The 21,674-nt window shown below is 32.8% G+C and overlaps 1 protein-coding gene across 1 annotated transcript in view; it reads right to left on the bottom strand.

Annotated features, from left to right (window-relative positions):
* Window positions 1–21,674, bottom strand: part of LOC149791554 (transient receptor potential cation channel subfamily M member-like 2) — a 206,550-nt gene that overhangs the window by 112,839 nt on the left and 72,037 nt on the right. The window contains exons 7-13 of the mRNA XM_089969446.1: window positions 19,278–19,384; window positions 17,319–17,416; window positions 16,149–16,354; window positions 9,753–9,856; window positions 9,070–9,204; window positions 5,400–5,462; window positions 3,174–3,309 (exon numbers count right to left, since the gene is read on the bottom strand). Of these exons, the coding sequence (XP_089825572.1) occupies window positions 3,174–3,309; window positions 5,400–5,462; window positions 9,070–9,204; window positions 9,753–9,856; window positions 16,149–16,354; window positions 17,319–17,416; window positions 19,278–19,384 (849 nt within the window). The remainder of the gene's footprint in view (window positions 1–3,173; window positions 3,310–5,399; window positions 5,463–9,069; window positions 9,205–9,752; window positions 9,857–16,148; window positions 16,355–17,318; window positions 17,417–19,277; window positions 19,385–21,674) is intronic.

Raw genomic sequence — 21,674 nt, 5'->3', positions numbered from 1 at the left:
AAAAAAATACCGTATTACTATTTTATTTTTACAAAGGTTAATAATTACTTGTTGGTGAAACAATACAGGGATTAATGCATAAGAATGGGTGCCCACAGCATAGGTCAAGGGGGTCACATGACCCCTCTAAAATCAAACTGCATATATATATATATATATATATATATATATATATATATATATATATATATATATATATATATATATATATATCTGAAAATATGTCACAAGATTCTGTACAAAACGCTTAGTAAATATCAGCCTTAGTTTCAGACTGCTTATTATACTAATTCTCCCGGCCGTTACTGGCTGAGCCCCCCACAACAAAAGCTCTTGACACCCCACCCCCGGCAAAAGATCCTGCACCACCCTTGTGCATTAAGCTGTCTTACTGTCATTACAATATATACGGGTGTTTATTAACAAATGGACAAAGGACTTCACAGACCATACCTTGAAGTATTATTGTCAATTAGTTCTCCTTATTAAGTCCATCACCGTAAGAAAACACCACATGCATTTTAAAACGAGTTCGGAAGTCCTTTGATGTTTTCTTATCCAACAAAAATTACATCTCAGTACTTGCTAAAGTGAAGACCACAGACCATTGGTCAACTAGTCTTGTTTCATTATAGTTATACAAACATAACATATTAAAAACCTTGTCATTTTCCATTATAAATTTGAAAGTTTTGACTTAGATATAATTAACATTTTATTGCAAATCTATTCTACGATATACCCCAATATTATCTTTATTGGCGAGTTCGAATAACAAGTAATGCATATATCCTTATAACATCTGATGTATGGACATTAGCACATTGACATATTTTCATTTCCCTAAAGAGAGCCTCATTTCCCTACTGGCAGTCTTGCTGATTTGACCTCTTCTGCCCGTTCTTGCCCTCGATCTGGTTTCAACTGGATAACCAAAGCACTAAACATGTTTAATTACCATGTAAATAACACTGCATAGTCATGTGGTTGTTGTGACAATGAACATCGTAATTAATACAAGAACGAATTGTTGATTTAACGGTGTTTATTGATAATGGAATATAGTAGGGTTGTAATAACCTGAGGATTAACACAATCGTCAGGTAACTAAAAATAGTTTTTTTTCTCTTTGCAAAAGCTATAAAATAAAAACCACCCTGAATGAATACGGTCTTATACACTGACAAAATATTGTTTCATCTCTCCCCCCCCCCCACACACACACACATGCCCATGCACACTCATTAACTAAAACCTGATTTCAAGTTCTTTATTTTTTATTGCAATATGATGACATTATTGTTGCTGTAAAAATACAAGTAGCACTTAATTTCTTGACAATGTGGACTCATGCTGTTGCATACAATTTACCAATAAATAATACCCTTAACTAATACATTTTCAAACCATCTTAATAATTTTGCCAACATTGCACAAAAACTGCTATATGTACTCTAAATGCAGACCAGCTTGCACACTGAGACATAATTACAACAAAAATCTTTTTGAGTGCTTTTATTTTTATTGCAATTAGATTCTTGAGTATAGAGCGAAATAAGATAGAAAATATATGTTTACTTTGCACGTTTGACCATTAGGTTGTCGAATAGTGACGTTTTTGGTTCAGGTACAATCCCTTTATTTTTCATACATGGTTAGTACAATCAAATGATAATTATTTATTTTACATATAATTTTTCGACACTGAAATTAATAATTATTTATTCGTGTTTAAATAATTACATGAAATACGGCAAATAGGCCTAGATCTTGGACAGCGTGAGAAAACTTGCTTTGCTGAGGCTGCCAAAGGAATGAAGTTATCCACAGGGATAGAAAAACAATTTTAAACCACTGACATTGTCACTGTAACGTAAGCGTTGTTAAAATAATGCGTGACTTGTTACTTAAAGGAGACCAGAAATCAATCTTTTTATTTTACTTATGTAATTCTCTACAGACCTTAATTCAACTGTAATGTTTATAAATTAAATAACATAAGCGGATAGTGATTACGATTACCTTGCGTGGAAGATACCATGATTCCGTAAATTGAGTTTTTTCTAGTTTTTATGATACGTCAGATCTCGTGGTCCCGTGATACAATACTAGCCAGTCTTCGAATACAAACATAAACATGGCGAGAGAGACAGACAAATCTAATGGTCTCTTTCTTTAGCTGCTGATATCAATTTTTCGTTTATTTTGTTTTTGATTTTTTAATGCTATCTTTTCATATTTAAAAGTAAAATGAAATGTAACTCAATTGTTGAAATGTCCAACCTTAGGTTTTCAAGCAACATTGAATGACTTGACTTTGCTCTCACATGAAAATACAAATGCAATGAATCTAAAAAAGCACATCAGTGGTCCAGACTAGTTCTGTAAAAGAATAATAAATCTAAGTCAACATGCAATTCAACATCATTCATGATGTGTCAGCATTTTATTATTTTTATTTTCTACTTTGATCAGTCAAGCTCCTCACTGAAATAAAACAGTGTAGACTAAGGTCTGTTGGCATATTTTCACATCATATGATGGTAGTCTGACAATACAAGACATTGACTTCAATATATATCATGAAGTGTGTCAACAGCGTACTGCTGTAACAATCAGTGCCATGGATCTCTGCTCCAATAGCATCAACACAAAATCTGGAGGCCAATATTCAAATATATCTCACACAGTTGGTAGCCAAGGATGACACTGTTGCACAACTTATAGTGTAATCTGGCATTCCTGTTACATTCCCTCTTCAAGCAGTTGAAAGGTCAGTCCACAACAGCCATTTCAACAACAGACTAAAATTCAGTGATTTGTTGATTTCATGGATTAAAGTATGTGCAATTCATAAACATATGTGCCCAATCCTTATGGTTTCCATTATAACACCTACACTGATTCAAAATGTGTGTACAAAATGTTCAGTTTTAGTGGAATTTTCACAATGGGGCATCATATATGCAGCCCTAAAATAGGTTAAGACATTACCCAATGCAGAAAAAACGTTTATTCACCTTTACTTTGAACACAGTGGATTTAAATCACTATGAAAATTTGCTAAAGTAATTAATTGCACTAAACACTACTAATTTGAAGCTAATGGAAGAGCACCTGTAATACTTGTGCTACATCAGCCAGCCTCTTTTCCATCCATATGCGGCACTTACCACTATTGTCTTCATCCAGACCCTTTTCCTTAATATTGGCATATCTTTCATCTGAGATGTAATGTGGGCGATAGTAATCACCAAGTAAATCTTGCAATAGCCATCCCACCTCCATCAATGTGATTTCCTTCATGCTCTGTTTAAAAAATTTCAATGATGAAGTTAGCATTGCATAATGATTGCTATTATTACAGCCAACCTCTGGCATACCAACCTAATTTGGATTTTTCAGAACAACTTCATTTGTTCCTGAATGTCTTTATTTTGATCTGCAAAGACACTAATATGATGATGTAATGTAAGATAAACACAAAAACTCACTTCAGATGGTTCCTCTCCCTAATTTCTGATTTTTCAACCCACATGTGAGGTTGACCTTTAACACTTTTGTTGTGAAAAACAAACATGGGAGGGAATCAATTTTCAAGATAGTAGTTGTACTCATAATGTATAATGATCAGGAAAGGTATTTGAAGAAACAATAATAATTAAGTACTACTTTTACAACATAGTTATGCACCTATAATGTTTTACACATGTTCGCTACTACTATTTGCATGAATCCTGTATGTACTCATCCTTGAAATTGTACATATTTTATTGCAGCAGAAGATCAATTGTCGAGTTATTAACGGCATTTGTTGTGTAAAGAAACCTTATCTTGTAAAAAATGGGCATTATATATATATATATATATATATATATATATATATATATATATATATATATATATATATATATATATATATATATATATATATATATATGTCAAAATGTCATTGTAGAAAGCCACATGGATCATTGGTGAGTTGGCCAATTGAGCTTCTTTTTTAAATAAAGTCATTATTATTATTATTATTATTATTATTATTATTATTATAATAATAATAAAAGATACTGGTGAATGGTATCTGAAATTTTGTAGGTAAACTTATAGTGTCTCATATTTTCTATTGTAAACCAGAATAAAGTACCTGTACATTATTCGAGAACTTAGCCTGTTCCCAGCCTTATTGTACCTACTGCAAACATGTACAAGTAGGACCCAGTATCCAGAATGACTGTATTGCGAGAACAGACACCACTGAACTTTATGTAAATCATTTGTAACAATGATCGCTAGATTAGTGAAGACTGTTCTAATCAAAGACACACATGAAAAGAAAAAGAAAAGGGAAGGATTCTGGCTGCTGGTTTTTATATTATAGTGACAAATGGTAGCCGTAAATCAGACTAATGTACATGTTGCGAATTTGCCATTGTTATGCCGAAGTTAAGGTAGTGCAGGTTACATATATTGTTTGTCTTTAGGATTAATCCTTATTACCTGGGGGTGCATATGGTCTTTGTCTATTAAACCAACAAGTGAGAATTGTTTGAAGGATTCGAGTGATAGTGCTAAACGCTTGTGATGTTTTTTGTTTCCCTTGCCCCATGATATTTCAGTGAATACATCCTAGTCACCAAGCTGTTGTTGATTCAAGTTGGTGCGCCCGGGTTGCACCCTTTGATTATAGAGTTAGTCCATGTATGTAGTCTTTGAATTTAGCCGCTGACTTTTGTCTCTGAGTAAATGATTCTGTTTCTGGATGAGATAACTGTTTTTTTATTTCATTTACTGTTAGATATGAAATGTACATGCATACATTTGTCATATTTTCCCAAAGCCCAGTCAAATCCACCTTTACAGTCAAAATTACAACTGAGTACTCATAATGTTAACACCTACTACTTTAATAACAATCGAAAACCCTACAACTAAAAAGAGACAAATTTTAACACTGGATAAAAATTATTGTAACTGGAAGAAGTGAAAAAGAAAAGACCACTTGCCAATTAGCGGTATAAACATCGATAAAACAAAGTTAGGGTATTATAAAGGAAAAGGAGTAAATAATTTCATATACTAGTTCGTGTACATGTGATCTACGAATATAAATGTGATTTCATGTTTAATTATAGAAGTATATCTTAATTGCTATTTAATTTTGTTTTCAGATGAATGCATACAATATTTTGGCAAGAACTATTAATACAGAATAGAATATATGTACAGTGATTGTGGTTACGTTTCTTTAAATGATTCTGAAACTGGACCTTGGAAGCGTCTTTTGTAGAAACCACTGAGTGTTATGAGAGACCACCTGTCTTGAGAGACCCTTTTTTGTTGGCAGTTGGGGTGGTCTCTCATAACAGGTTTTACTGTAAAACACCAACATTACATACCTTCACTTTCTTTCTCTTCGACATCTTAGTGAATAAACTGTTGCACAAACTTCTTGTAGGAACCTTCACAAACAAATGAAGAAAATACAAAACAAGACAGCACATAATGCTAACTAGGCAACATAAGTCAAACTGAAGCAAACTGTTGTGTCAGGGACATAAAATAATCAAAGTGGATGGAACAAGATCATTCATGTGTGTGTGTGTGTGAAATAAAAAAAATCAGAATTGGGACATATAAATTTGACAATTGCATATATTTTCTGTTAAATAATAATAATAATGATAATAATAATAATAATAATAATACAGGACAAACTTTTATGAGCGACCTCTGCTATATGTGACCACCTGTCATTTTTACGACAATCGTAATGCACGGATCTTTTTGTTATATAAACGCTCTGTTGTGAGCGACCGTCTGCTGAACGCAACCAGCGAGCGTGATGTCTTGGCAAAATATGCATTTCGACACTGCTATGAATGACCATATTTGTATAGGGGAGAGTAACCCAGGGAGCATACGAAACAGTGAACCAGACTAATTATTCCCGATCTTAGCCTGCTTCCCGGTCTTATTGTAGATCTTATGTATGAGTAGGACCCAGCATCCCCTATAAACAAGTCTTGTGAGAACACAGACAGACACCACAGACCTGTATGCAATCAGTTGTTACAATGACCGTTTGATTAGTAATGATTGTTCTGATCAAAACATAAGAAAAATATTTGTTTAATTTTTTGTAATTAAAAAAGGGGATTGTAGCTACCGGTAGATACTACAGTCCATAATCCAGGCTAATGTACATGTCACGAATTGCTGAAACTGATGTAGTGGTCGTGTGTATTCTTTGTCTTAATCTGTATTACCTGGGGAAGAATAAGGTCATTGTCTATGAATCCAGCAAGAGAGAACTGTTTGAGGGATTCGATTGATAGTGTTCAAGACTTGTGATGATTGTTTTCCTTTCTCCCTATGTTAAGTGATTACATCCCAATCACAAACCTGTTGCCTATTCAAGTTGGCGCGACCGGGTTACACACTTTGTTTATAGAGTTAATCCCTGCATGTCTTCCTTGAATGAAGCTGTTGACTTTTGTCTCTGAGTAAAAGGTTCTGTTTCTGGATGAGATAATCGCTTCTCTTTATTTCTGTAATTGTTAGATATGCAATGTACATGTATAGATGTTTCATAATTTTCCCAGATCCCAGTCAAAACAGTCTTTACGTTCAATATTACAACTGAGTGTTAGTAATGTTAACACCTATAACATTAATAACAATGGATGAACCTCCAAATAAAAAGAGACAAATTTTAAAGCTGGAGAAAAAAACTATTGTAACTGAAAGAAGTGAAAAAGAGAAGACTATTTGCAAAAAGGCAGTTTAAATGTGTGCAAAATAAATTTAGGCTATTATCAAGGAAAAGGAGTAAATGATTTCGTACGCTGATATACGTGATCTTCAAATGTAAATGTGATTTCATGTTTAATGAATGAAGTATATCTTTACTGCTATATAATTTTGTTTTCAGATGAATACATATAATATTTTAGCGAGAACAATTAATAAAGAATAGAATATATGTACAATGATTGTGGTCATTTGTTTTTAAATTGTTCTGAAACTGGACCTTGGAAACTGGTCCTTTTGTACAAACCTGATATGAGAGAACACCTGTCTTGAAAGAGTTTTATGTTGGCAGAAGGGTTGGTCTCTCATAACAGGTTTTACTATAATAATGACTATTTAAAGAGGGGGACATAATTACATAATTAGTTGCATGAAACTAGTCCTCTATGTGGTCCTCTTTTATATGCATATCTAAATTCAAAATACATGTACATATTCACACACACACAAACACAAAGCACTGATAAATAAATAACCATAGATATGAATTGATTTTATGACACATGACTTGAATATGTTCATTACAATGCAAATTGTTGTCAACTATATCCATTGCAATTCTCTAAAATCTTTTTAAAAATATGCACAGAACCATTTAAAATCATGCAAAACTTATTCTCAAGTTTGATTTTCATGTATAAAAAGTAAATTGCTAAAAAAATATTGCAGCTTATTTGGTAAAGGTTAGACAGGTATCCAATGCTTATCTATATTCTTCCTCAAAATTATACAGGATCACAATCTGTATTTACCCAAATTAATATTCTGAGAATAAATACAGAAGTCTGGATCCAGACAGCTATAAAAGACATATACATGCACCAAGAACTAAAGGCAGTGTACAATAAATATTACATTTAATTTTGAAAGAAATAATATTATTAGATAATCATTCATCAATGTCAAAATTATGCTAAATTTCAGAGCTCTACAAAATTTTATTACTGTTATTGGTAGAGACAGGTATTAACTGTTAACTGAGTATGAGTGAAAACATGCAGAAACTGTTACACTTTAATATACAACTATCAAGTTAAATGGTTATAGTGTGAAAGGTTATAAAACAAAATAAAACTCAAAACAGTTAAGTAGAAAACATGGTTCACATTGACCTGATTTTGTGATGATAGTGTAGTAATTAGCATGATCATGCTTTATCAATTCTAATGGCTTAAGGCATTACAGGATGTATATAGGGTGGGAAAAAACTAATAGTTAAGTGTCTAGGTGACCACCTTTTGAATACAAATGAAATATCAATAGAGATGCACAGAGTCGAATAGTTTGATGATTAAGAAATACACTTAAAATACCAAATGTATTCAAAGTCAGTGAAGCATGAAATATCGGTCATAATGAACTACTATTGTGTTGTGGGTGATTATTTTGTTGATACGAATGTACTTTCCGAGTTTCATGATTCCAGGTATAAGGTATCTTGACAAGGTGCAAACAAAAATTGAAGATAAATGCAGACACTTAGCTAAGACTGAAATTAATGTTGATGTATATACAACGTTAGCACGTTAGCCCCCCCCCCCAGGTTAGAACTATACCAACGTGTCTCAAACTTGAACCGAGAACCTAAGAATGAAGAATAGTTCAGATACAGTGAAACTGTACATATGTATGTGTCTTTTATGTTCAAAACTCAATGCTGCAGGCAGTACTGTAGTAATTCTACTCTACTTGATTGCAGCAAGCTAAAATTAATTTACCTCTTCTATGCCATCATAAAAATCTTTGACATCTCCAAAAGCACTAAATGAGTTTTCCTCATTTTTCGCTATGGTTTATGTCATGATGTCTTTCTTAATTTTACTGTTAGACTTTAACATAACTGCTTGAAAAAGAATATAGGCAAAACCATTTACTTCCAATTTAATTATCATTTTCAGTATCTATATAATATTAATAAAGAAAATCACAATGTGTCCGACATACAATGCTAATGGTGATTAATGGTTATCATGTGCTCTTCAAGGGACAAAAGACAAAACATGGTAATTATTTCCTTTTTATTAAATTCATTCTTTGTGAGACAAAATTTTCAGACAAAGTGAAATAATAGATATAAACTGCTATTTATTTCACCCTTGAAAATGTTCAGTCCCAAATTGTCTGGAACAATAATCAACCCACTGAAAAATTAAAAGTTAGAATAAAAGACCATGACAATACAGAATAATGTACAAGATGACTTATGCAGTGAGCAAAGCAGTTTATAAACAATGTTCAGCATGCTAATAAACTTACATTCCTGTACAGCCACAACAGTGTTTTTATGGTCAGGACCTCCTTAAGACTGACACCATTATCTAAAAATAACTCCACAAAGTTGACTCTGTTCAGCTGTATGGCAGATAACATGATGTTGTTTAAGCTGCTGGTCTGAAGAAACAAATAAAACATAATTTTACTCTTTGATATAAGACCATGTATTACACTAATTACATAGCCAGCAAAACCTTGCTTAGAAAGATACCATGTAACAGGTTTTCTTGCTGCTATAAATGTTTAGATGGCTTGAAAAAAGATATGCTCTTGAAATTTGTGTTGGATAATACATGGCATTTCCAAAGCTAAAAGCTTTAAGAGAATTTGTGTTCTGTGTAATATAACTTCAAAAACATACACATAACAACAATGTAGCTATACAATATCCACATTCCTATGGAACAGATTACAAATATATATATAAGCAAATAAAATGAGTTGCCAAATTATATTGCTAAAATCTTATGCTTATAGTTAGCTCTTACCATGACTATATATTATTCTTAATTGCCAAGCAAAGAGTTAAATTTATATGTAGAGATTTTCTAAATTAGAGGGTGGGGCTGAAAGTAGGTAAAAATGATACTTGAGAATAAACATTAATGGTTGGTTTTACAGGCAGTCAAGCAAAACTCTGGAAAGTGAGAGAAAGAGAGAATAACCGGCCATCTCTTGTCATCAGTAAAAATCTCACTCCTCTCGGCGATGTCAATCCTGTTCCAGGCTAAAGCTAGTTTCATCTGATCCATCACCTGGTTCTTTTTGGCTGAAAAAGATCAAAATTGTCAGGCAGTGCATTTATGTTAGCAATTTATACTATAGACAAAACGTATGAAACGATTCAAACTTCAGTACAGATTGTGCTGAATATCTGCATTTATAGGAATGGAGATTAGTGGATAGATATATATATAGATGAGCAGGCACATAAGTATTGAATATTTTTAACACCAATGGTAAATCCTCTCCTGAGATATGCTGGATATGATCAAGAACCTTAGCGTCTTATCATCTGACCAAGTACAATATGATTTCTCTCTTTAGGGTGGGGGTACTCTAATCCAGTATATTTTACTATCATCTGACCAGGTCCAATATGATTTCTATCTTTAGGCCAAATCCAGTATAATTTACTGTCATCTTACCAGTCCAATATGTTATCTATTTTTAGACCAAATCCAGTATAATTTTACTTTCATCTGACCAGGTCCAGTATGATATCTATCTTTAGGCCAAATCCAGTAGAATGTACTATCATTAAAAAAAATTACTATCATCTGACAACACGATTTCTATGTTTATGCTAAATCCAGTATAATTTACTATCATCTGACCAGGTCCAATATGATTTCTATCTTTAGGCCAAATCCAGTATAATTTACTGTCATCTTACCAGTCTAATATGTTATCTATTTTTAGACCAAATCCAGTATAATTTTACTTTCATCTGACCAGGTCCAGTATGATATCTATCTTTAGGCCAAATCCAGTAGAATGTACTATCATTAAAAAAAATTACTATCATCTGACAACACGATTTCTATGTTTATGCTAAATCCAGTATAATTTACTATCATCTGACCAGGTCCAATATGATTTCTATCTTTAGGCCAAATCCAGTATAATTTACTGTCATCTTACCAGTCTAATATGTTATCTATTTTTAGACCAAATCCAGTATAATTTTACTTTCATCTGACCAGGTCCAGTATGATATCTATCTTTAGGCCAAATCCAGTAGAATGTATTATCATTAAAAAAAATTACTATCATCTGACAACACGATCTATATCTTTAGGCTAAATCCAGTATAATTTACTATCATCTGACCAGGTCCAATATGATTTCTATCTTTAGGCCAAATCCAGTATATTTTACTATCATCTGACCAGGTCCAATATGATTTCTATCTTTAGGCCAAATCCAGTATAATTTACTATCATCTGACCAGGTCTAATATGATTTTCATCTTTAGGCCAAATCCAGTATAATTTACTATCATCTGACAACACGATTTCTATGTTTATGCTAAATCCAGTATAATTTACTATCATCTGACCAGGTCCAATATGATTTCTATCTTTAGGCCAAATCCAGTATAACGTACTATCATCTGACCAGGTCCAATATGATATTGATCTTTAGGCCAAATCCAGTAGAATTTACTGTCATTAAAAAAAAATTACTATCATCTGACAACACGATTTATATCTTTAGGCCAAATCCAGTATGATTTACTATCATCTGACCAGGTCCAATATGATTTCTATCTTTAGGCCAAATCCAGTATAATTTACTATCATTAAAAAGATTGAATGATCCAAAGTTTTTATCTAATTCTGGATCATTCAATTTATTTTAGCTGTGTTCTTTCCATCATAAATGGATTTCATTCAGCACATTGATTACTTAGGGACTGGCTAGTGATGCAAATTATACTTGAACTGGTCAGATGACAAAATTCACACTGGACCTTGTATAATGATAGTAAATTATACTGGATTTGGCCTAAAGATACAAATCATATTAGACCTGGTCTGATGATCTGATGATAAGAAGTTAAGATTCATATTTGAAGAAGATATAAAAAAAAATGCATAGATCTGGACATAAATCAGTAGTCTTCTTACATGGAAATGTGCTAGGTTATGGTTCAGAGCTGTCAAAATTTTGTGGAAACCAGTCAACAAGATCCGGTAAAATATTCTAAGAGTTTGGAGTAAATTCTGTAATTCTTTTCTTTCAAATATATTTCTTCCATTTCCATTGTGGAGGGGTATCTCAAAATGTTTGAATAAATCACATTGCCTAGTATTACGCATTCTTTTGGTAAAGAAGTGTTGCACACAGTCAACAGGAGATATCCAGCATATCAAGTTTCAGGACTCTGAAGCCAACTGTACTTGAGAAACTGACCACAAAACAGACTTTAGCACTGTGGTCAAGGGTGTTGATGCATGGTTATATGAATAGATCAACACAGAGTAACATAAACATAGATGCCAAATTGATGACTGTCTTGAGTTTCCACCAAGGCAAACTCCATTAAAACTAGCAGGGAACAGTTTATCAGCAGAATTTCAGATTCCTGTGAAACTTTATGATCAGAATGACAGAGAAACATGTACAATATCATAGGGTTGTCAATTCCAAGATAAAGTACTTCCTCACTATAAGGCACCTTAATGTAATGCAATGTTTTATAACATAGATATAGTCATGAATCCCATTCCATTATTCAACTGTATCATATATAAAATACCTCAATATAAGGTTGCCTCACAATAAAGGAGGCATGCTTTTCTCCTATCAACAATATTATAATTATGTAGTATTGCACTAAGTTACACTTTATAGTGTGACCCCGCTATAACATGGTAGCTTGGAGCCATAGAACCTGACCATGTATTAAACCAAACCGTGTTATAAGCAACCTGGTCAGTTAGCTGAAGAAAATGATGTATGTACCCCACCCAAAATGGGGGGGGGGGTAGGTAATAAATGCGGGTGGTAAAATACATGCTTCATCGGCACAGTTACCATCTTAAATCGATTCATATTAAATGAAAAATACACCTGTAGTGAAAACAGAGAAGGCATATATAATAGTTTACTTTATTTAGAGAACCATATATATATATATATATATATATATATATATATATATATATATATATATATATATATATATATATATATATATATATATATATATATATACATACATGTCTAATATATAGCATGAAAGAGTACCAACACCATGTATTCACCCGCGAATCTCATCATATACATTGAATTAATGATACAAGCGATTTCGTCGAAAATATGCATACACAATGAGTTAAAATATTAAATAATTTTGTTACAAGTCATACTGGTCTGAATTCAGTGGAAAAACATAGCACAATTGCGTAACAACTGATGAAGTACATATACTTTTCAGTACGTCCAAAGCTGGTAAAGTCAGTCAGCATTTTAAGCCTATGTTGGTAGCGTTCATAAGCATAAACGTTTTCCCTGCAAAAAGGAAACTTTCACGTCACAGTCAACATGTTCCAGTCACATTGGAAAATTAAAAAATCCATCAGATTCCATTACTTTTGTTTAAGTTTGGTACTGACTTCCTTTGAAGAAAAGTTCTTTGTTTTTATTGAAGAATGTAGCCAGCTTCCTTTGATGAAGGGTCTTACAACCAACCAAGTCAGTTTGCTAAAGAAAATGATGTATGTACCCAGATAACAGTGGGTGGGGTAGTTCTGGTGGTAGCAATAAAAGTGAGTGCAAAAATAAGTGTTTTTGATTAAATGAAGACAAACTAGTCTGAAATACATTTGCAGATTGACAACTTACATTTGTGCAGTACAATCTATATTCCATTAAGAACTGTACATGTATATAACAAATCCATGACATATGAGTATAGATATGTTATAAAATTAATGTATCTGTCACAGCCATTAGAAAATACAAATAACATATATAAAAATTTTGTTGTCCTCATTTGGTCTATATCTGATTGTCTCTACACAATTCCCTACAATATTTGCATTAGTAGCACATGGCTAAAGTTGTTTACATGCTACATGTACATGTACTTATTTTGGTCTAGAATTTGATCAGCTGGAGACAGCTATCAGCTTGTCGAGGCAACCCAAGGGTTGAGGTCATTCATAGGGAAATTCAACATGTGAACAAATTATAAAGTTTTACATATATCTTTGCAAGATGGTTTGATATCTATGATTTCAAAAGATTGGAAATTTGCATTTTATGCCACTGGTAACAACCGTAAGCATCAAATTTTCCTGCAAAAAATTGACTTTCATGGCAAAATAAACATGTTCCAGTAACATTGGAAAGTGCAACATTCCATCTAATTCCATTGCTTTTATTTAAGTTTTTGGTGCTGACTTCTGTTGATAAAAGGTTGTTTAGTTTTTACAGAAGATTGTAGTCAGCAGTCTTTAATAAAGGCTGCATGCATTATTGAAGTCAATGTTAAAGGAAAGCTTTGGAGAACCAAACATATGCCCATTTCATATTGTGGCGGCAACATCAAATAATTGTATTGTATGGTTGCCACTCGGTTTTTTCTCCCCATTTACCAAGTACGTTTTCATAACAATGGATACTTCAAAGGTAATCTGTTTCCTTTGAAATTTCTGCAAACTAGTTTATCTGGGTACATTGTTAAAAAGGAATTGGCCATTGTTTGGTCTATTCTAGTTACTGTTCCTCACAGCCTATCGAAAAACCAAGATGTAAGAGGTGTTTTTTATGTTTTTTTTTCTTTTTACATTCCTGGTAGTAACGTGATGCTGCCTTCCATGCATGCATCAGAAATTTAACAAAGGGTATTTTTAAGGATTTAATTCTGACTGAAAAGATGAAATTTGCATACCATCCACATATAAATGTCAGTCGTTGTAAAATATTAATTACTAGCGAGGGGCCAAAAATCCAACGAAAAATAGATTGCGAGATAATGCCTCGTCCGGTTGATCTCCATTACCAAAAATATCAACAACAAAAAAGTACTGCTTATATAGATGTTTACCCTGATCTGTGTCTATCAGCAGCTGCCTCAAATTCAGTCTGAAATTTTCGTTACCTTGTCATTCATTGACTGAGAAATAGTAAAATTAAGATTTCAAGGAATCTTGAATATGTGAGTGAAAATTTATCATCACTGATCCTCTATAATTATTTGACACTTCCCATCCTGTCTATATACCAAAGTTATTTCTACATTAAGAGGTTAATGCAATATCCAAATGTTTTATCCATACCTCCAATACTAGTGTCGTTATCTTAGCACATGAATAAATGACTGCAATTACATTTGGTGGAGGTAGAAGCCATGAAAGACACGGGAAGAACTGAAAGCTACTATCAAGCCTTTTCACATACCTTATTGGTACAACCAATACTTGAGTCCACACAGCAGAGATGAGATGTGAGAGATCCGTAAAACCACATTCTTTAGACAACTCCATCACTTGTGGCCCATCATGCTATTATGACGATCTTGTCTTTTCTGACCATAAATCTGATTGCTTTATTTAATTTTAGCAGTTCATCACATCAGCACACTCACAAACCAAATTTCATAGCTTTGTTCATAATTTTTCATAAGATTGAAATGAGTGCATGAAACCATTCTCAAACATCACAGTAATTATAGAGATGAATTGTGTGTGTGAGCCATAGAGAATTACAGTTTCGGCAACTTTTAGAAGATGGTTGCATACATCTGCTTTAACAGTGATGCAACTATTCTTTTTTGCATAATATTCTCACACGTTTAAATCCAAATTCTTATCCCCCAATTGAACTAACTACACCATCTTGCTGAATAACAACAACAACAGTAATCATTCCAAGTAAGTAGATGTTCTAATTTTAATTTTCTCAACTTATATGGGGTATTAGAATGGACTGAGTGAAATCCTTTGCTGGAGAAAGTAAATATGGGCATTTAAAGATCCTGCAAAGTTAACAAATACTTTACAAATATTGAAATTAATGAAAAATATTCGCTAACCTCATATACTTAATGAATGTTAGGTGACTAGTACAGTTAAGCCTGAATAAAGCTACTACTAATATTCAATAGACCGCAGCTTTAGAGCCTAAACAGAAAATAAGAGTTTATTAAGCCTTCTGACTTCTTTCATAGGATAGTAAACAAAACAAGTGTGATTCATCCAGTTCAAGAAAGGTATTTCTCACTAATAATTCCCATCATTTCATCCATCCAAATGCAACTATTTCCCAACATGTACACTGACATTTTTATATCTTGTATCAAAGGTAAGTAATAAGTAATACAAACTGGCGCAGAAGAACTAATACCATTCACTTGCTTTCATAAAACAGCGAGAAAACAGATAATATATAAAGGAACTTATTTAGTGCTACTGTATGATGCCATTAAATTGGAACACATCTGTCCATAACAAAAATGACAATGTCTTTGCCACCATAAATATGTTTCAAATATCTAGCTATCAGGTTATGCATGCAGATAATTGCATTTCAATTTTAAGAACACATACCTTTCAGCAATGCTTTTAGTATAGCCTCATCAATGTCTTGGGCAATAGTGCTTGAGTTCCATTCAAATATCTGAATCAGTTCAGACTTGTCAAGGCAGTGCTGGATTTGCTCAATATTAAAAGGAATCTTTTTCTCTTCACAAAACTTGCCCACCATTTGTTCGGCAATGTCATCTTTCAGGTTCTGTTTCATTTGCTTCTTAATTCTGTTGAAACAAATTTATCACATGCTCAACAATTACTAAAATAAAATTCACTGAACTATGCTTCAACCTTTCCACTCTTTCCTGCAAGAAAAGAATGTGTTAACCAATTGAAAAATAATCATTACCTTCTTTATATATAAATGTGTTGCTGGATACATTCTTTACTTACTACCAACTGGATTATTTGACAGACATAATTCCAGCATGCAATATGTCATCATTTGTAGTTCTTGCTTTGTTATTGTATACTCACTGACATCTCTTCTTCATGTAAGGTTAGTCATCACAGATTGAGTCAAACAATAAAAACCTAGCTTCCAGAAAACTAAAACAACAATGGTGATATCTTGTAATATGGATTTTTTTCTGCTATATTATTAAATCCATAATGCATCATAATTTTTGGGAGTGAATAAATTCAACAAGACATTTATTATGGGTAATATCAATTCATTTTCTACAAAATCCTGCAGATCTCGAATGATAGAGTATTGACTTGTACTCGGATTGCTGATACTCCTCATTTCCTTTTTTTATGATTCCAGGTTCTTGTATAAAATTTATCTCTAATCAAGATTCAGAAAACATTGTTGTTAGTGGTGATGATATATATGCTTACATTTATTTTAAAAATGAGAAGTCCAGTATGCATTTATCATCTATATATGCAATTTGTTTTACACATACATTTACTATCCTGATTTTGCAGCAAATAATAGGTGCTATGGTGGCTGAGTGGTTAACATATCAGATTCACAAGCAAAATGATGCTAGTTTAAATCTCTGTCAGACCATACTGGGTTGGCCATAGTGGTTTATCCCTGGCTAAGGCACTATATTTCAATCGCCTCAGCATGATATACCCTTTAATGTACTGATACGAAAATGAATACCAAAACAAACAATTTACAGCCCAAAATACAATCACTGATCTCTCAATGGTAGTTTGCTTTCATAAACTTACTTTTTGATGCCTACTCCCTCACTATCTTTAGCATCAACCTCAACTGTTTCTGCAGATTTGAAGGCATCAGCCAAGATGTCTGCTGCTCTTCCAGATCCCTGAAATAAACAAAACTTAAAAATGTAGCTTGTCCTCTCAAGATTGTACATGCACCATTTTTCACGCTGTTTATAGGTGCTTTGAGTTTTAATCAAATATAGATCTTTCCCCATCAAAACATGTAAGCATATTGTCTGACTTTGTTGGACTTTTTTAATATTTAATGTGTGAGGTGCATATTATATAGTCACTTGGTATTACTTTTCAGAGAAGAAAGACAATTCATAATGTTGATCCTTACCACATGACCTTGACACAGCATTGCACAAACCAGTCAGATTTTCAGTATACAGTAAACATTTAATAAAATAATCGAATGGGACTAATAAAATTCATTATATCCTAGGAAATACAAGGCATAAATTACTGGTAAAGAAACTATGATACGTGTCCTAAGATCCAGTATTTCTTTACATCTGATTTTGTCACAAGCATCGTTTGCTGTAACTTGCATCATGTCATGAGGTTGCCTAACGTTGCAAAACTGACATAGTAACAGCATCATAGAGCATGACAAGTGCATGACATAAAAGAATCTGGATTATACGTACTGATCATGAGTCATTGCTTTCATTATTGGCTTACTCAATTACCTCATTTGTTTTGTAATTAATCAGTCTGCTTTGAATTGTGTTTCTTTTATGTAAAATGTCCAAAATTTGTTAAAAGATTTGCAACAGATAAGAACATCTACCCCCCTCTCCAAACCTTAATAAATTCCTAATTAAAAGCTCTGTACCTCCACACAGATCATCTGGTAAAAAAAACTTCCTAATTATAGTTCCTCGTGTACGCAATTTTTGACCCAACAACATATGAACCCTTACGTAAATTAATGTCACCTGCTGCGATTTGCTTGTCTGCCATAGGGATGCATGTTCTCCCAGTAAATAGACATGTACACAATACAAACAACATATACAAATTCATTTTGTAACATTGTTTTTCATACAGCTGCATGCAGTGTTAAATATCAACCCCAATGTGTTTTTTAAAGTGGTAAATCCTGCAACAGTGTGTATTCCACATAAACAATGTTTTACAATTGAGAATAAGTCATCTAGTCGTACAGACCAATAGCAAATGACATGAAAGTTTCACTAGTGTTAATCTTTGGATTCATTAGAGAATAGAATAGGAATGTTCCACTCCATAAACTTTACCTATGTAAATCAGCTGAATGTACTCTCTTACAACAAAGCTCAAATTACCAGCAACACAAAATAACTCCAGTTATTGTCAGTTCAATAAACATGTGGAATGGGAGTCATTTAGTTCTTGTTACATTTATCTTTTAATCACATCTATGACAATGAACTGTGTAAACTGCATAGGAATGGTAGTATTCCAAGAGCATTGCGAACGAAGCTATGAAAATCTTAACTCTCACCATTTATGTTGGATACATGCTATGACTTTTAAAAATAGGAACGTATTGGGCAGTTTTCTTAGCTGAAAATCTTGGTTTCTGTGTGCCATGTATGAAATTGTACTGGGCCAATATAAAAATGCTAAAGAGACACTAAAATAATAAAAACAAGATTTATAAACCAATCCTTATTATTCTAAACATCATAGCTTTAGTTTTCAGTCAACTAAAAAAAGTGAAAAAGCATGTACTACCTATTTATCCATACATGACCTGCACACAATTATAATCAATGTAGACTCAGGTTGGCGATTACATTAATTCAACAACTGATCAGAGTCTATCCTGTTTGGATGAAATTAAAATAGAACAAACACCACAGATATAATTGCAGATCTGGATCTATGCTGTTCACTTTCCAAGAAACATGGTACAAGGGTAAATACAGTATTAGGTGTGAATAATTTAAACAGATGCAGTTTTCTGTTTACCTTGACTACGACAGCTGGAGTATTTTCCTCAAGAGCAGTTTTAACTGTTTTCAATGTGCCTTGTCCTCCTTCTAGAACCAGTATTACTATAGGGACTGATGTAGTATCTGCAATGAACAGTAAATGGAAAATATATTGAACATTCAACATAACAGGTTTACATGACATAAGATGCATTTTGTATAATAAGATTAGCTGACGAAACATTACTTTGCCCAAGTCTTTGGTTTCATGATGTGAATTCCTGATATTAGAACTAAATTCTGTGAAATTACAATGTTTTTCAGAAATCCCAGTTGAATGTGACCTGATAGTACTTACATAGAAGACTGTTCACAAGTATATCAAGAAACTTCACATTTAAGTTCTCCAACTAATTATGACTGTGTTCACAGTGTAAAGAGATACATATAAATATACTGTCACCATAAGACTCTCAAAACTGGGTAGAATACAAGAATAAATATTTTAGCCGACGAAGTTAGCAAACCTCAAATGACTGAATCAGGTTTATTTTGCTTCTGACATGCTAATTTATGAAGCATTATGACATTTTTATAATCTGGATGCATTCAGATGCTGGTGGTAAGTGCATGTTTTTACTACTGTATCAAACGTCTAAAGATATGAGTAGTCTAGAAGATTTTAGAACATACTGGATCCTGGGACAATTATGCTGTACTTTCAAATCAGGTGGTTAAAGACTTGCATCGTTATGCAATTATGGTCAGTTTTTGTGATGCCATGAATTGTTTAAAATTAGAATTTTATGTGCCTTGTGGACAAAGTTCTTTTATTTTTTGTTTCTGAAAAAATATCTTTGAGGAGTTGGACTTTCTCTGAGCTATGATTTTTGGATGTGCAAGAATATAAACAAAGACATGGTTTGATTAATCTCAAAACAGTGAGATATGTTAATAGGGGATACACTGCTGGAACTAAAAACCTATCTTTTGCAGTCAGGTTTCATATGTTTAAAAATAAAGAGGGAAGTGAAATTAAGAAAAACGACCAAAGAAAGTTCTAGAAATGAAATTCTGACCCTCATCCAAGTCCTCTTATTATGTCTTAGGTTTTTAATATAAAGGTTGTTTACATTATAATACTCATTTCTATCTTAACATTTATAGTTCAATCAGTCTTTTAGTTATGTTCAGTGTTAATTTGAAAGGATTTATTTATTAAAATTATTTGTTAAAATTACAAAAATGCATGAATACTTTCGAATTAAATCACTATGTTTGGATTATTGTGAATTCATTGAAATACATTTGGATTATATCATTGTGATATATCAAAACTATTCGCATATCAACACATTCCAAGATACTGGCACATCAGCACATTCAAGATTGGAATTCATTGAGAACACCACTGGAATTCATTCTGAATACTCTAGACCTTTGGACTTGTGATTGAACTTTTAGGACTATTTGGAACTTAACTTACAACACAGTACGTTCTTTGTAAATTTTCACTTTGTATTCTAGAGAAATAAATTGTCTGTTACATTTTACTAAACTTGGTGGTTTTTGCTCTTTTTTGTTACTTAGTTTAAGACCACAGTGATAAGAGATGTTGCATTAAAATAAAGGGCTTAAGGTCCCAAAAACTACTGCCATTTGCCAACGGGTGTCAAGTTTACAGAGGGTGAAATAAGAAAGAAAATAAAGATATGGGACTTACGGGACAAAATGTGTTTGCACTTTATTGTCAGGAGCCAGGTTTACTGAGACTGAAGAGGGAAGTGAAATTAAAAGAAACTTAAGGGTCCAAAAACTTTTCTTCCTTGTGAAAAGATGCAAGGTTCATAGTGGTTTAATATCACAATGAAATTAAGAAAAGGGACTTAAAAGACCCTATATTTTTGCCCTTTATGGACATGTATCTGGCTTATAGATGCTGAAAATATGGAAGTAAAAATAAGAAGAAATGCGACTTGAGGAACCTAAGGATTGTGTCCTTTGTGGACAAGCATCAGGATTATGGAGGCCGAAAGGGAAGAAAAATTAAATAAAGCAAGATAAAGGACAAAATATTTTTCCCATGTGGATAGGCATGAGGATTATGAAGGCTGAATAATGGCAGTTAAATTAAGATAAGGGACTCGATGAACTAAAACTTTTAGTCATTTATGAACTAGTGTCAATTTTATAAGGATGAATATGGAAATGAAATTAAGAAACGAAACGCGATGGAACAATTATTTTCTGGTGTCTGGTTCATAACAACTTAAAATGGCAATGAAATAAGGATACTGGACCAAATGTTTACCCTTCTGGATGGGTGAAAGGTTAATGGAAGTGGAATACAGCAATGAAACTAATAAAAGGGACAAAAAAACTTGTGCCAAATGGATAGGTATCAGACTTAAAGAGAATAAATATGGCTATAAAA

Source organism: Sinohyriopsis cumingii, chromosome 9, assembly GCF_028554795.1.
Source record: "Sinohyriopsis cumingii isolate HCF-2022 chromosome 9, ASM2855479v2, whole genome shotgun sequence".
Taxonomy (NCBI): Eukaryota; Metazoa; Mollusca; class Bivalvia; order Unionida; family Unionidae; genus Sinohyriopsis; species Sinohyriopsis cumingii.
Note: the sequence above shows the minus strand (reverse complement) of the source record. Positions and strands in the feature narration are given on the sequence as shown.